A 15,034-nucleotide genomic window follows, 5' to 3' on the forward strand; every position below is an offset into this window, starting at 1 on the left:
GTATAACTAGTAATTATATACTGTATGTACCTGTAATTATATACTGTATGAACGCAGCTATATTTGCTATATTTGCTTATTACATATGCAGGTTCTGATTTCTGGTGTGCAGTACTTTTTTTTTATATTTCAGCCTCTGTATTGAAAGTTTTCTCTCTTTCTGCAGACATTCACATGTACTTATATAATCTTCAAAGAGTTATGGATGACCAACCCAAAAGTTGAGGTTTCTTGCGACTGAGTTATGTAGAATCATTGTTTTTCCTGCCGCAATGTAATAAACCTTAATTGGCTGTTACCTGGTCTGCTGTTTGTTCCCTAATATTTCACAATGTTTGTTAGCATGTATTTCCTTTTCTTTTAATAACTAACAAAAATGTGTTCATTCAAAAAGGCCAAGGTTGTGGTTATTACGAGTGATACCTACAGCACCAAAGGGTATGGCAATGGCCAGGCATGTTGGCTCTGCACACCAACCAACATGCCTGGCGTGCTGAGTATTATTAGTATTATGGAGGCAATTGCCAGCAGATTTGTCTGCAGAGTAAATCCTAAGCTTCACAGAAACTGTAAAAGTCAGATTCAACGGCTGGTCCCAGGTGCTGCATTCCTGAATGCAGGGCGTATGCTGTCAAATTTTACTTTGGTGATTTACAATAAGGCCTTGTTCACACTAAGCACGTTCCAGGTGCAGAGCAGAGATGTTACAGACAGGATCAAAACTGTGTCCAATGTATTCCAATGCTATTTTGGGCTCTAGTTCACACCGCAGTGTTCAGTTCCAGAGCATGTAAAAAAAGATTCACCAGATTTCCCAGTGAATCCCTGAGACCTGAAAGTTATTTTAAGGGTTCCTCTGTGTTAAAAAGTTTGAGAAAGGCTGCATAAAGGTGCCCATACACTGCACGATTCTCGTACGAGAATCGCGGGAAATCCCGCAATCGTACGAGAATCGTACAGTGTATGGAAGGTGTGCGACCGTTTCTACTGTACGGTCGCACGTCTTCCGTCGAACCAGCAGGCTAGAAAACTCGCCGGGAATCGTACGATTCTCGGCGAGTTGGTGGCCTGCTGGTTCGATAACTGCCGAACGGGCCGGTGTGCGCACGCGCACACTCCCCGTTTGCAGTCAGCGTAAGCCCGCCCCTCATTAGAGTCATCACAAGCCCGCCCCTCAGGGGGGGCGGGCTTGCGATGATCGATAGTACGATCTGCCTGTCCAAGATGGGCAGATCGTACGTTTTTTTAATTACTTTACAACCATCGCAAGACTAAGGTCTTGCGATGGTTGTAAAGTGTATGGCCACCTTTAGAGTAAGCTGTCAGCTGTTAACTGATGAAATAGGATAGCAGCCACACAGTGAGTGTATTGTTTTCAAATGGCCCTGATTACTAAAAGATATGCAGTTTTGCAGTTGCACAGATGGACCTACAAACTAAGCTGAACAATCCAAGTATTTTCTCCAAGTTTTTCCTATGAGCATGCGATGCTTGCAATTTTGTACGTGTTGCTATTCACTTTCAAATATGATTTGTTGGGCAGTACCTGCTCCAGGTGCTGAACATACACGTGGGCTTCCTTTCCAAAAAAAAAAAAAAAAAAAAAGCTAAAGGTTTAACATCACGTTAAGGTAGATTAGTGCTGGTCTTTTGTTTGGTGTATGCCAAACCATCACCCAAACTGTCCTCTCCGCTCCCCTCAAGACATCCTGCTCTCTAGCTCTCTAATTAACTCCTCCCACGCTCGCCTCCAGGACTTCTCCAGAGTGTCCCCAATCCTCTGGAACTCCTCACCCCAATCTGTCCGCCTATCTCCTACGCTGCCCACCTTAGGCGATCCTTAAAACCCATCTCTTCAGGGAAGCCTATCTCATCTCAACATAACTGCCTCTTACTTCCTCCAATAACTCAATCTAAACAATTATTACCTTTTGTATCACTTGCCCCTCCTACTACATTGTATGCTCTCACAAGCCCAACCCTATTGTACGGAAACTTTATTGTATTGGAAATTGTATTGTAACTGTACTGTCTCCTCCATTTTGTAAAGCGCTGCTAGGAGTTACTCTGAAGGTGAAAGAGAAGAGTGGGTACAGGAAGGTAACTGGAGTTAAAGAAGAGGAGCATTGGAGTTGGATAACAGGAGCAGTTCAAGAGTACCACTGGTGACAGAAGAGAAGCACAGCACAGAGGGCACTAGAAGAGGAGAAGAAGGGAAGTGCAGGGCAGATGCTGGTTGCGTTACAGGGAATACAGGAAAGTGTGGTATCGTTTACATTGGTGGTTCAGTGTTTTTGAAAGGTGCAATAAAATCCACTGCTGCTTGATGTCATTCAGCAAAGTCTCTTAAGGCCCTGTTCACATTGAGCGGTTCGCAAATCGCGCAATTGTCGCGCAATTTGCATTTTGCGCGATATCGCGCGATTTGCCGCACGATATCGCGCAAATGCTTGCATTGAGCAAGCTTGAATCACGGCTAAATCCGCTCCAAAAAGGGTCCTGCTGTAGCGACACACGGCCCGCGACAGCAGGACCCTTTGCCCCATTGAGAAGCATTGGAGAGCGATATCGAGCGGTAAATTGCCACGATATCGCGGGAATTACCGCGCGATAAATCGCTCAATGTGAACGGGGTCTTAGTCTGAGGTCTAGTAAAAGGCGGATCTTAATGCACTTTGAAGGAAACCTTTCTTGAGAAACGTGAAGGCGGCCATTGCCGACTTCTTTTTCTGCAAATGCTATTTGCCAGATTATCATGTTATTCTCTTTCATCAATACTTTGAGTCATTGACCGAGAACAACTATACAGATAAGGGCTTCTGACTTTCCTGATATCCATACTTGTTCCAGGAGAGTGATACAGAAAGCATTAGCCCCTTCCAAACCAGGCACCTCTTGGCTAGAAACCACCAAGCCACAATAATTAACGTCTACATTTTTGTGTTTGGAATACCAAACTAACCCTCCATATATTTTCTTGGCAGCCCTATAATTCTGCTGTACCTAAATGATGTTACTCTTTTATACCAGAGTTCCAGTCATCAGTTCCTGCACCTAGGCACTTGTGCCCTTCCTTTGTCTTTGCAAGCGCTGTTTCAGTTTCCAGGGGTGCTTAGGCGGGAATAGTCCAAGAGGCCAGGTATGTGACAGAGGAGGGGAGGAGCAGTTCAAGGGGGATGCTGTAGGTCACAGGTCCCTATAAGGCAGACTGCGGTCTGGACATGGTCCAAGTGGCGGTCGCCGACCTGCACAGGGTTATGGCTGACGGGATATGCTGCCCTCCAAGGCCGGTGCCATTACCCAGTGCAGGCCGCTCCCCCCTGTTTCAGTCATTGTTTGCTAGGACCACTGGTCAGTCAGTGACATCAGGCAGGGCCAACTTGTCAACTGTGCTTGACTGCCTGTATTGGAGGGGAGGAGAGACATCCGGAGTCTAATAGACTCCTGTTGTCTAAAGAGAACCTGTCACCTCCAAATGCTGTAACATAGGGGCTTATTATCCCCTTTGTGATAGCAAAAGTTAATTTTAAAAAACTCACCATCTGATTTAAATGAACACGTGCACGTACGGCATGAATGTGTATGTAAACGGGGAAGGAGGGGGGTTCTAACAACATTAAAAAAAAAAAAGTAGTAGATGTGACATGAGTATCTGACATTCTTATATAACAAATTTTCCATGTTGTTCTTATATGCTTTGGAATTTGATATGTATTTCTTGGAAACTCAATAAATTGTTTTGAAAAAAAAAAAAAAAGTAAACAGTGTGATGCCCCAGGATCAGTTTGTGAGCACTGTGTCTGGGGACACACACCACCAACTATGCACTGTAGTGCAGCTGCTGATGTGAATGCAGCCTAAATGGTGGACTGCAGTACGGACATGGACTGAGTGACCATTCTGTCCGGACTACAGACTACCACTACCCCTGCTGTAGTAGGAAGTAGAATGCTGAAGTTGGACGAGAGGAGCAGTATGGGTGAGATGGTGTAGGTGGAAGGAAGGAGCAATACAAATGGCATGCTGGAAGTGGAGGAGAGGAGCAGTGCAAGGGGGATGCTGTAGGTGGAAAGAAGGACCAGTACAAGGGGGATGCTTTAGGTGGAGAAGAGGAGCAGTACAAGGGGAATTATGTAGGTGGAAGGAAGGAGCAGTACTAGGGGATACTTGTATTGCTCCTTCCTTCCTCCTTATAAGTGGAAGATGAAGGAGAGGAGCGGTATGAGTGAGATGCTGTAGGTGGAAGGAAAGAGCAATACAACGGGAATGCTGTAGGTGGAAGGAAGGAGCAGTACAAGGGGGATGCTGGAAGTTGAGGAGTGGAGCAGTACAAGGGGATGCTGGCAGTTGATGAGAGGAGCAGTACAAAGGGAATGATGTAGGTGGAAAGAAGGAGCAGTACAAGGGGATGCTGTAGGTGATATTTGGTCTTAGGGTTCCTCAACCTACAGTACAAGGAGAGGTACTGTAGGTGGAGGAGACACGCAGCAAAAAGGGAATGCTGCAGGTGAAGATGAGCAGTACAAGGGGGATGCTGTAGGTTAAAGGAAGGAGCAGTACAAGGGGGATGCTGTAGGTGGAGGTTGAGGATCAGTACAAGGGGGATGTTGCAGATGAGTTGACATCAGGCGAGTGACTCAGTACGTAATATTTCGTCCAAAGCTTTTTTGTTTGGAATATCACACTAACCATCCAAACATTTTCTTCACAGTCCTATAATTCTGAATATATGTATGTAATGATTTTGTTATATCTTATATGATATACTTTTATCCTATTATTGTATTCTTCTATACCTTAGTAGCAGCTTTTTGTATATGCACAACATTTACATACAATTACTTTAAGCCTATTGTAAGCTGTATGATGGTGCCCTGTAGTCATCATCTTTGTTCATATTTTTGTCTTTTACATTTAAATGTTTATAGGACCATAACTAAATTTTAAGGCTAAGGATGGCATCTGTATTGCAGTTTTCTGTGGCAATTACACCAACAAAAGGCTTCAAAGTGAATGAATAATTCAGCGGTGAGACAGTTGGAATCCGCAGCATGAAGTAAGCAGTAGGTGTAATAGTAGAAGCTGGAAGTCAACATATTAGCTCGCTCTCAGTACAGGTGTGCGTGACGAACTGGAGAAAACAATAATTTAGAGTAGTTCACTAGAAATGCCGCTTATTCTATTCGCCACAGAAACAGACTCAGCTGTCTTGCATACATAATTATACATAATTATATGACTGGAAGTTTCGGTCCTAAGTGCCCTAAATGAAAATCATGTACAAATTTAAAGCTTCCATAGTAACACTTTTATATTCTCTTTTAATATGTGTTGTGTAATAAGGCTAAAAGCAGTGGGCTCGGCTGCACGTCTCTGTATTATTGCACTGAATTTATCACATGCAGTCTAGTGCACAGTAACTGAATGAGTAGGGCTATTAGCTATGTACTCTATATGACTTTTTGTTTTTTTATGTCTTCTATTTTGTTTGCCCTCTTTATACAAATGTGTACTTTTTTTATACCAGGGGAATTGCTCAGCTTGTGATTTGCTGTTTTTCTACAGTTTGTACCAATTTTTACCACAGGTTACTACAGTAAGCCATATTTTTAATACATGTATAATGATTTTGAGAACAAAAAGCTTGAATGGTACCACGTTATGAAACAAATAAAATGCCCCTACATTTAAATTTATCCACCCAGTTCAGGAAGTCTGCTGTAAATTGGAGGTAAGTATAAACTGTATACATGTTTTTATTATGCATAGAGGAGAATGTGACTGCAATATCAGTACATCATGCTAATCATACAGCCCCCTTCTTATCTTAACAGGTTAGACATAAATTCATAGTCTGTATATGCATTTACTATTTAGACATCTGAAAAAGAGAGCAAGATGAGCATACACTGAACTGTCAGCATTTCAATAGGGGGGAGAAAAGGAAAATGGAGGTGGTCTGGGCATTCTCTTTTTGCTGGGCCTTGTGAGGACTTTTCTGGTTCACAAGTTCACAGCTGCAAATATAAGAACACAGACATAAGTAGCTTATTACAGAACAAGCAGTGGGCATATACAGGGCCGGTACAAGGTTTTTTGCCTACACAGGCAAAGGTGCATTTTACCGCCCCCTCTGGCACCCTCAGGCAGTCTTAACCGAGATGTCCATGTTACAGCTCACACTAAACATATCTAGAATTTGGGAAAAGAAGGACCATCATCTTCTGAAGCCCTATATGTAAAGCCACAGGCATTGACACCCCACGTCTATTACCATGGAGCACCCCATTCTAATAAAGACACCCCCCCCCCCATAGATCTTCACTAAAGATAGCATAACAGCACGGACCGCCCATGTAATGGAAGTATTCACACTGAGTGCCAATGTAACGAAAGTATTCGACCTGACCACCAATGTAACGAAAGTATTCGCCCTGACCGCCAATGCAACGAAAGTATTCACACTGACCACCAATGTAACGAAAGTATTCGCACTGACGGCCAATGTAATGAAAGTATTCGCACTGACAACCAATGTAATGAAGATATATACACTGACCACCAATGTAATGAAGGTATATACACTGACCACCAATGTAAGAAAGGTATTCACAATGACCGCCAATGTAACAAAAGTATTCACAATGACCGCCAATATAACGAAGGTATTCACAATGACCGCCAATGTAATGAAAGTATTCACAATGACCACCAATGTAACAAAAGTATTCACAATGACCGCCAATATAACGAAGGTATTCACAATGACCGCCAATGTAACAAAAGTATTCACAATGACCACCAATGTAACAAAAGTATTCACAATGACCGCCAATATAACGAAGGTATTCACAATGACCGCCAATGTAATGAAAGTATTCACAATGACCGCCAATATAACAAAGGTATTCACAATGACCGCCAATGTAATGAAAGTATTCACAATGACCGCCAATGTAATAAAAGTATTCACAATGACCGCCAATGTAACAAAAGTATTTGCACTGACCGCCAATGTAACGAAAGTGTTCACAATGACTGCCAATGTAAAGAAAATGTTCACAATGACCGCCAATGTAACGAAAGTGTTCACAATGACCGCCAAGGTAAGAAAGGTATTTTATGAATATTAAATCACGTCCATCTAATACTTATCACAAAAAAACATGTTGCATGCCATTACTCCCCAGTGTGGTAAGGGTATACTCAATGCATTTCGCGGGACCTTCCTAGTAATCTTCCTCAGGAGACCCTAAGATTATTTTTGAACTCGAATTAGCAGGTACCCCGAAATGTCACATGGAGCCTCTCTTTGGTGAACATAAAGGGTCCAAGAGGGAGAGGAGAGGACATTGTCACCTTAGCATTTCCCAGTACAGTGTATTTTTCCTCATGATCCTACTTTTTCAATGGTCACTTCCCAACAATCACCTGGGTCTATACAATCTGCAGCATTGTAATCAAGAGCAGCTCCTTAATGGAGGGCAAAATCCATCCACTTTCCTAATCCTAGTGATTAGAGTTATGTCAGGGAGTAGAATATTTCTCAATGCTCCAGCCTTTGTATGACCATTGTCTCATGACCTACTCGGGGTCCTAACCCACAGATTACATGTGTAATATTGGCTACCATTAAAGTCTGGCATTATGTTCCTATATATTCTTTTTTTTTATTTGGGCCTTATTTTTGGGACGGTAGAAAGATTATTTTCCATAAAACACATTAATGTGTTATATAGATGATAACTAGAAACTAAGTACAATGAAAATGAAAAATTCTTATGTATAGTGGCATTCTCTCAATGCATAAGAGTGCATAGGAGCACCAGCAGATCTTCCCAATCTTTAGTACAACAAATTTTAAAAAGAATAAAAGGGACAATTGGACCAGCATTGATACAAAATAATTTTAATTGCAAAATATAAATTCAACAGCCCATATGACTGAAGATCCCTTCAACACAAAAAAAACTCCCTGTTGTGAAATTAAAAAGTAACAACATTGTTATACAACCACATCCAATCACTGGGTGAAAGGGATTTTCGATCCTTTGAGCTGTTGAGTTCCTATTTTGCAATTAAAAGGATTTTGTATCACTGCTGGTCCAATAGCCCATTTATTCTTCTTTATAATTTGTTATGATAATCAGAAACCAGTTAAATCTAGAAAATTATTTTTTATATGCTGTACTGATCTGTAATTTTGCTGGTAAGTGTCCAACTTCCTAAATTTTGGGGGCTAGGCCCTGTCCCAACCCATCATTAGGAGCACCTTAAAGCGAAACTGTCATTACATTAAAAAAATTGTCATCTGCACACTGTAAAAGCAGAAGTTTAATACTTGACTGTCATGTATGCAGATGGTGAGTCAAATTTTTGCTTTGTTTACGAGCTGTGCGTGCCACTGGCATCCAGAACTTCTCAGTATGTCGAATACCTGGTCCCCTGCTGTGCTCTGTGGTTCTTTCACAGGCTGTAATGTTAACAATCTTGTTGGGAAACTGGCATGCAGACTTTTTTTAACTAATATACTATATTATAACATCAGCAGTCAAAAAAATACAAAAGATAAAACAAAAGACATCCACAAAGATAAATACAATTTTCAAGATTTTCATGTCTAAGAACTGTAACTCAAAGTATAAGTCTTATGATCAAACATATCTTAAAGAGTAACTTTGTTGACACCATAAGATAAGCAACCATAAGATTATTCCATTCTCACAGCAGCACATGTCTTTCTGATATATTTAATCAAGAAGTACAAAATTATTTGTTCACAGATCCCCTTAAAGTGACATTAAAGTCAACTTTTTTTTTTCCTCCCCCCCAATGTTAATTAAAGCACTTACCTTAAATTATGTCTCTTAATCCGATCTTCCTCTTCTTTCCTGATATTTTCAACCTTCTCTCCGGCGCTGTGGCGGGTGTCCGATCCAGCGCTGACTCCTCTGGGCTTGCTGGCACTTCCTGTCCCACGGTGTCTGCATGGGGGTGCACACGTCCATAGACTTACCTTGCGTCTCTCCTCGTCTCCCGGCCGAAAATGTGAACTGCACTTGCGCGGGCCCCAAGATCCTTTGCGGCCGCCCAAGAATTTTCACATTTTCAGACGGGAGCGCGCGGGGAAGGCACAGGTAAGTTTAAACCACTGTTAAAGCGTTTTTTTTTGTTTGTTTTTAACTTTTTGCATATATCTACTGCTTGCTAGAAAAGCTGAGGGTTTAGAAACCCTTTAAGTAATTTATAGAATCTGTATAACTTGTTTAATTTATAGGTTTATTAGTCACTTTTCTAGTTACTCACTTGATTACACAAACATGTAAACAAATTAGTGATAAGTGGTTAGTAAAGAGCATGGAGCCAAGTTAACATTGTGTATTTTCCAAAAGAAGTTCCTAAAGCACCTTCTTTGTATGCATTGTGCCTCATAGTGTTCTCTTGTGTCTAGACCCCTTAGTCATTCACTGTACCAGCTGGAATGAATTCAATATTGCTCTTCAAATATTAATCGTACGTGCGTAGTTAGCTAAGTCATCCCTAGAGACACAGTAGACAATTAGATCTGTAGCTTAAGCAACACAGTGAACACTGTCTAATCATGTCATGCCATAGGTAGGCAGGAAGACAGGTAATACCAGCTCATCTGTCTTATTATTTCACACCCTAAAAGCATATTAAATTGTTTATCTATGACTACAGAGCTTGACTGTTTTCAGAGACTCTCTGCTTTCCTTGTAGAAACATAATGAGGATAATAAAGGAAAAAATATGTTTTTGAGGATATTTTTTCTCTAAAACTACTCTTAATAAACAAGGAATATATCATACCCACATATGAAACAATTCTTGACTTTAAACCAGCAGTCATACAAGGATGTAAGATTTTTACATAAAATTACATCTTTAAGTTAGATCAGTTTAGAAACATATTTATTTGTGATCCATAGCAAATATCAAATACCTTACATTATTACACGGTTGTTAGTCCAGCAGACATGGGTGGACTGTTATAGTGCGGAACGTGCAGAATCCGTCAAGAAATCGTGCTTTGGCTGTTTTGCGGGCCGCACGGCTTCATACCACGCGGCTGCCGCAAAAGTCTGCTCAATGTACATTAAAGTGCATTGTTTATTCTGTTTAGAACTGCTCCGTGCGTATTCGGCTGGCCAAATTACACATGGACAACCGCTCCTGTGTAAAATAAGCCTTAGTTTCTCTTTATGATGAGAGAGCATAAAGGATCAAGGGTAACCAAGAAGCATCTCTTCAAATCATTGCAAAGTGACACACACACACTAGAAGTTTCCAGACACAGCAGCCTAAATGTGCATTATTCAGGCACGCTGTGAAAGTCAATCAATTTTCATTAGTTCGTTGGCATTTGGGGCCAAATGTGTAGGAATAAAGCATGTTCCAAACCATCACACCACTGACAGTTGGCCCAGGATAGATCTGCCATATCCTGACTTGCATGTGCATTTTGCAGAATTCTAGATTCATCAGACCAGGCAACATTTTTTTCAATCTTTGGCTGTCCAGTATATGAGATCAAGTGCCCACTCTAGTCTCATTATTCAGTTTTTAGCTTTTTTTTTTAGTTACTCAAGATACATGTTAGCTTGAATAAGTGTGGCTATTCTCCTATAACCTCTCTCATTTGCAATGTGTTTTCTAATCATATAGTATAGCAGAAAGCATTTTACTTTATCTTTTTCATGAAGAAATTAAAAAAGAAGATAATAGATAAAAGGAAAAGGAAGTTGTTCAGCATAACATCCATGCAATACTTGCAACATAATACAAGTTTAGCCTCCTGGCTTCTATTTGAATCATTACCACTTCTGACCCCGCACAGGGCCGGCCTTAGGGGTGTGCGAGCAGTGCGGCCGCAAAAGCTTTCTCGCACAGGGCGCCTAAAGGCCTAAGGCCGGCCCTGACCCCGCAGTCCTCTTTGAAGTGCTGTCCCACACCTGTACTGGTGGCCCCTCAGGCTCACGGCTCTCCTAGCCTCACCAGTTCTCTCCCAGCCTCCATGGCTGTCTCCATGTGCCTCAAGCACACACACCACCTGACTCTTCTTTAACTTCTGGGGAAGTCCTCCTGACCCCCTGAACACCATCTGTTCCAATTTCCCAGCAGGAGCCCTGAACATTAGCCAGCACCCTTTCCTTAAAAGAGAGCTATGGGGTAAGTGTTTTTCCCCATAGTTCTCTTTAGGGCCATGGGTGGACATATACCAACCTCCTCCCGTGACCCAAAGCTCAGTATATCGCGGGCTGTTACCCGCGATATTGTAAGAGTGCCGCAGCCGGAACGGATCCCTACAATACTGTCGAGATCCAGCCAGCTGCGTGAGTGACAGCTAGCTCTGCCTATCTAGAGGCAGAGCCAGCTGTGCCCGCCCTCTCCCCCGTTCGTTCCACCACTCAGCGGTGGAGGATCGGAGAGGGGAGGGGGGAATCCCTGTGGGGAGCGATGACTGACAGTCACCACTCACTGCAGGGAGACGATCAGGAAGTGAGCGGATTGGTGCATGTTCCTGCTCACTTACCGAACATTAAAGCTGACCTGTGACAGCTTCTTTGTTACAGGTCGGCTCTAACAATGAGGATGAGTGAAAATCACTCACCTCATAGATCTCCTTTAAAGGCTGTGTACACCTGTGTAATCATCGGGTGCTGGTCACTGCTAAATCCTGGACCCAGTACTGGAGCTTTGTTCCATCCTGAATTAGTATGAAACCTCCCAGTTCGAGGATCCCAAGCAGAATCCAGACAAACATTTGCTTCCTGACACCTCTCAGCCCCTCTGAGAGTCCTGGGTGGTCGTAACACCCAATTCTACAGTGGGTTTATATATATCCAACCCAATTTTCTGAGATGCTATTTCTAGCACAATGTATTTAGACAATTGAAACACACCTGACAAGGTCCCAGTTATGCAGACCATTCAAAAATGATATGCAAAAAATGATTACATTTCACTATTAGTTTTCCTTTATTCTGGCTTTTCTCAATAGCAAATAGGATAATTAATTGATAAAATAAAGGTTTTCAGTGCAGAATAACAATTCTGGTAGTTAAATAAAACCTTTTCATATCTGTACATAGTGTATATATCTGTACATCAGACCAAACCAAGAGACAACTGAGGAGGAAAGAAAAAACAGATGGATTTGGTTCCAAATGAGGCACAGTCCCTACAAATGTGGGACTGTTGGGAGGTATGTACAGTATATATAGAAGAGTAGCAACGTAGTGTATATCTTTCACCTTTTTTTCTCTGCCCTACCTCTTCTATTTTGAATAACCTATAAGGCAGTTCCCTTGCTGCATAACTAAAACACTAACACAAGGATAGGCTGTCATCGCTGCTATTCTCTGCCCTTGCAAAACACCTCACCTGTAGGAGTGTGGGACATATTAAAATACAGCTCAGCTTCAGCAGGTGCACACACAAAGGACAGCCCTGCTTCTCCAGTTACTGATAACTCCATCCAGTTGCACTGTGAGCTTACCCTGAACTACAGGCAAACACTCTACCAGGAATGGTAAGTCATTACATATCAGAAAACATGATTCTATAGCTGTCTGTTTAATGTCTATGGCTACATTCTTAAAGATTAACCACATACATTGCATAAGGACAGAGTAATGGTTGTACAGAGCAAACAAATAATATTTTTGTTGACAGAAATTACAGAACAAAAGAAAAAAAATTAAAGGATCTATGTACCACAACTGCCTTTCTAATACAAATAGGTATAAAAGCATTCTCTGTTTTTTCCCCCGATGGATTTGATGAAGGCATTGTATGGTATGCAGTTCTGTAAACAGATCATCCAATAGAAGCAGAAGTGTGTGTACTTTTTAAATATGTGACAATTTATCCAAATGTATTGACTCTATTTTAATTATTTGTTATAAACGATAGGCAATCATAGATTGTTAAATATTAAAAAAATGATAGTTTTTATCATAAGCATTTTCTTTTCTCCTTTAATATTTTTAGCCTGTTGTTTTCCGATTTGAACGTTAAACAATTGTGTTGCATATATTTAGAAGTGGTATTAAGAAATTACATTGATTATGTACTTAGGCTGAAACCTACAAATAATTAACAAAAATAATAAAATAGAGTGATTCAGTACAGCTGTATTGCAGAATGTCAGAGTGAAGTGGAAAAGTCAACCATTTTTGAGCTGAAGCCAAAGAAGGCAGTGACTGTACTTCATCAATTAATAAGTTATGTGAACCCTCATTCTTGAGAGCTTCTCAGAGCTGCAGACATCTGTTTTCATCAAGGAAATATGTTCTTCATAGACTATGATCTCAAGCTTCAATCCTCGAAATTGAATTCATAGGTGCAATCCAGGGGGACTTAGAGCCCCACTGGCTTTTTATCCTGTATATCTCCAGTGGTGAAATCTCCCCGCCATATTTGCCATCTCTGCTCCTGTCCCATGCCCATTACCCTATTACATTCTCCATTATATAAAATAAGGTATTAGCACGTCAGAGAGATTGGCTGTAGTTTCCACAGCAGGTGTGCAGATCTAAGAACGCAAGCAAACAGATTTTCTCCTCTGTAGTCCCAGAGGAATATTAGAAGCCACAAGGCAATTAAGCTCTCCAGCATCTACCAAAACCTGAAATATCGGTCTTGGATTCAAACGCTGTGCTGTATTTTTATGGTATTATTATTATTGTTGTTTTAAAAAAAAATCAAAACTACAAGAATGTTATAGCTGTTCACAGATTTGGCCCAAAAAAAAAACAGTTAGGGCTCAGACACACATAAGCTAAAGGGAGCAGTTGCCACATGTTCCTGATGTCCATTAAGTGCACTTAATAGCCACACCAAAAAGTGCATACTCAGTTAAATAAGCCATTACACTCAAGAGATTGGTGAAGTGCTTGCTTCGATTTGTGCTGAATTTTACTGCATCTGCTTCTGTAGGCTCATTTACTTCCATTGCCTTGAATCAAACTGCTGATAGAGCAGAGTGACAGTTTGCCCACTCTTCTCGTCATTCAGGTGTAGTGATGCAAATAAGCAAACTATCCTTTTTACCCTCTCAGCCTCTAGCCTAAATGTGCCATGTGTGGCTTTGACATTTGGTCTTGTGTGTTACAAAGGCTGCCAAGCAAATTCTGGTAGGAAGGGAATGACAGCTAACCTAGGCAAGAAGGAAGAATAATTCTTGACCTAGTTGTTCCTCAAAATACCCCTAGCACAAAATGGATGATGAAAACAACAGAATAACACAGCAGATTGTACTTCCCCCACAACCACTCTTTAAGGGTACAAATCCATGTATAAAAACTATCAGTTAAAAAACAATATGGGTTTTTGTACAGTTTCATACTTCCCAACATTCTGAAATGGGAAACAGGAGCACTTTATCGCACAAAGTATGTAAGGACACACCCAACCACACCCCTTGGAATAAGAACCATAAAGAATTAATCTGCAAATAATGATTGGTGGAAACCACAAATGCTTTTGTTAACCACTACGTTTCCTTTATACTATATTGTTAAGACAACAAATGAAAAAGCATTTGAGGTTGGATGAAAGGTTTAGTGCAGTAAAAGACTTCTAGTTGTTAGTGTTTTTTTTTTATAGAGGTCCACACTTCAGACCAACAATGTTGGACAACTAAGGAGGAAAGAGGGACAGGGGGATTGGGTTCCAAAAGAGGAACAGTGTCTCCAAATGTGGAACAGTTGGTATCTATGTAGTTCTTCACTTGGTACACTTAGGCGGCCTAATATGTGTATAGTCCAGGATGACAGTGCTAAAGGAACCTAGCATTACCAAGGCATTGCCTTTTTTTATGCACATCAACAATGTGCAATTCAGTGTTATTTTATTGGTTTTAATGAAGAAAACTTTGTATATGTTATGTCACAAACATCACCACTACCACTCCATCGCCCCTTTAAATAACACAGTGATTATTTCTGAGAGTTTCAATAACTGTCTATAGTAATTAAAGTATATTTTATGGGTACAAAAATGCAGCACT

The 15,034-nt window shown here is 41.0% G+C and overlaps 1 protein-coding gene across 1 annotated transcript in view; it reads left to right on the forward strand.

Moving 5' to 3' along the window:
• The first annotated feature begins 12,392 nt into the window (after positions 1-12,392).
• Positions 12,393-15,034, forward strand: part of LOC108789515 (destrin-like) — a 17,126-nt gene continuing 14,484 nt past the window's right edge. Inside the window, exon 1 of the mRNA XM_018559551.1 lies at positions 12,393-12,553. Coding sequence (XP_018415053.1) covers positions 12,551-12,553 — 3 coding nt within the window. The 5' untranslated portion in view covers positions 12,393-12,550. The remainder of the gene's footprint in view (positions 12,554-15,034) is intronic.

Source organism: Nanorana parkeri, unplaced genomic scaffold (genome assembly GCF_000935625.1).
Source record: "Nanorana parkeri isolate BGI_ZX_2015 unplaced genomic scaffold, ASM93562v1 scaffold402, whole genome shotgun sequence".
Taxonomy (NCBI): domain Eukaryota; kingdom Metazoa; phylum Chordata; class Amphibia; order Anura; family Dicroglossidae; genus Nanorana; species Nanorana parkeri.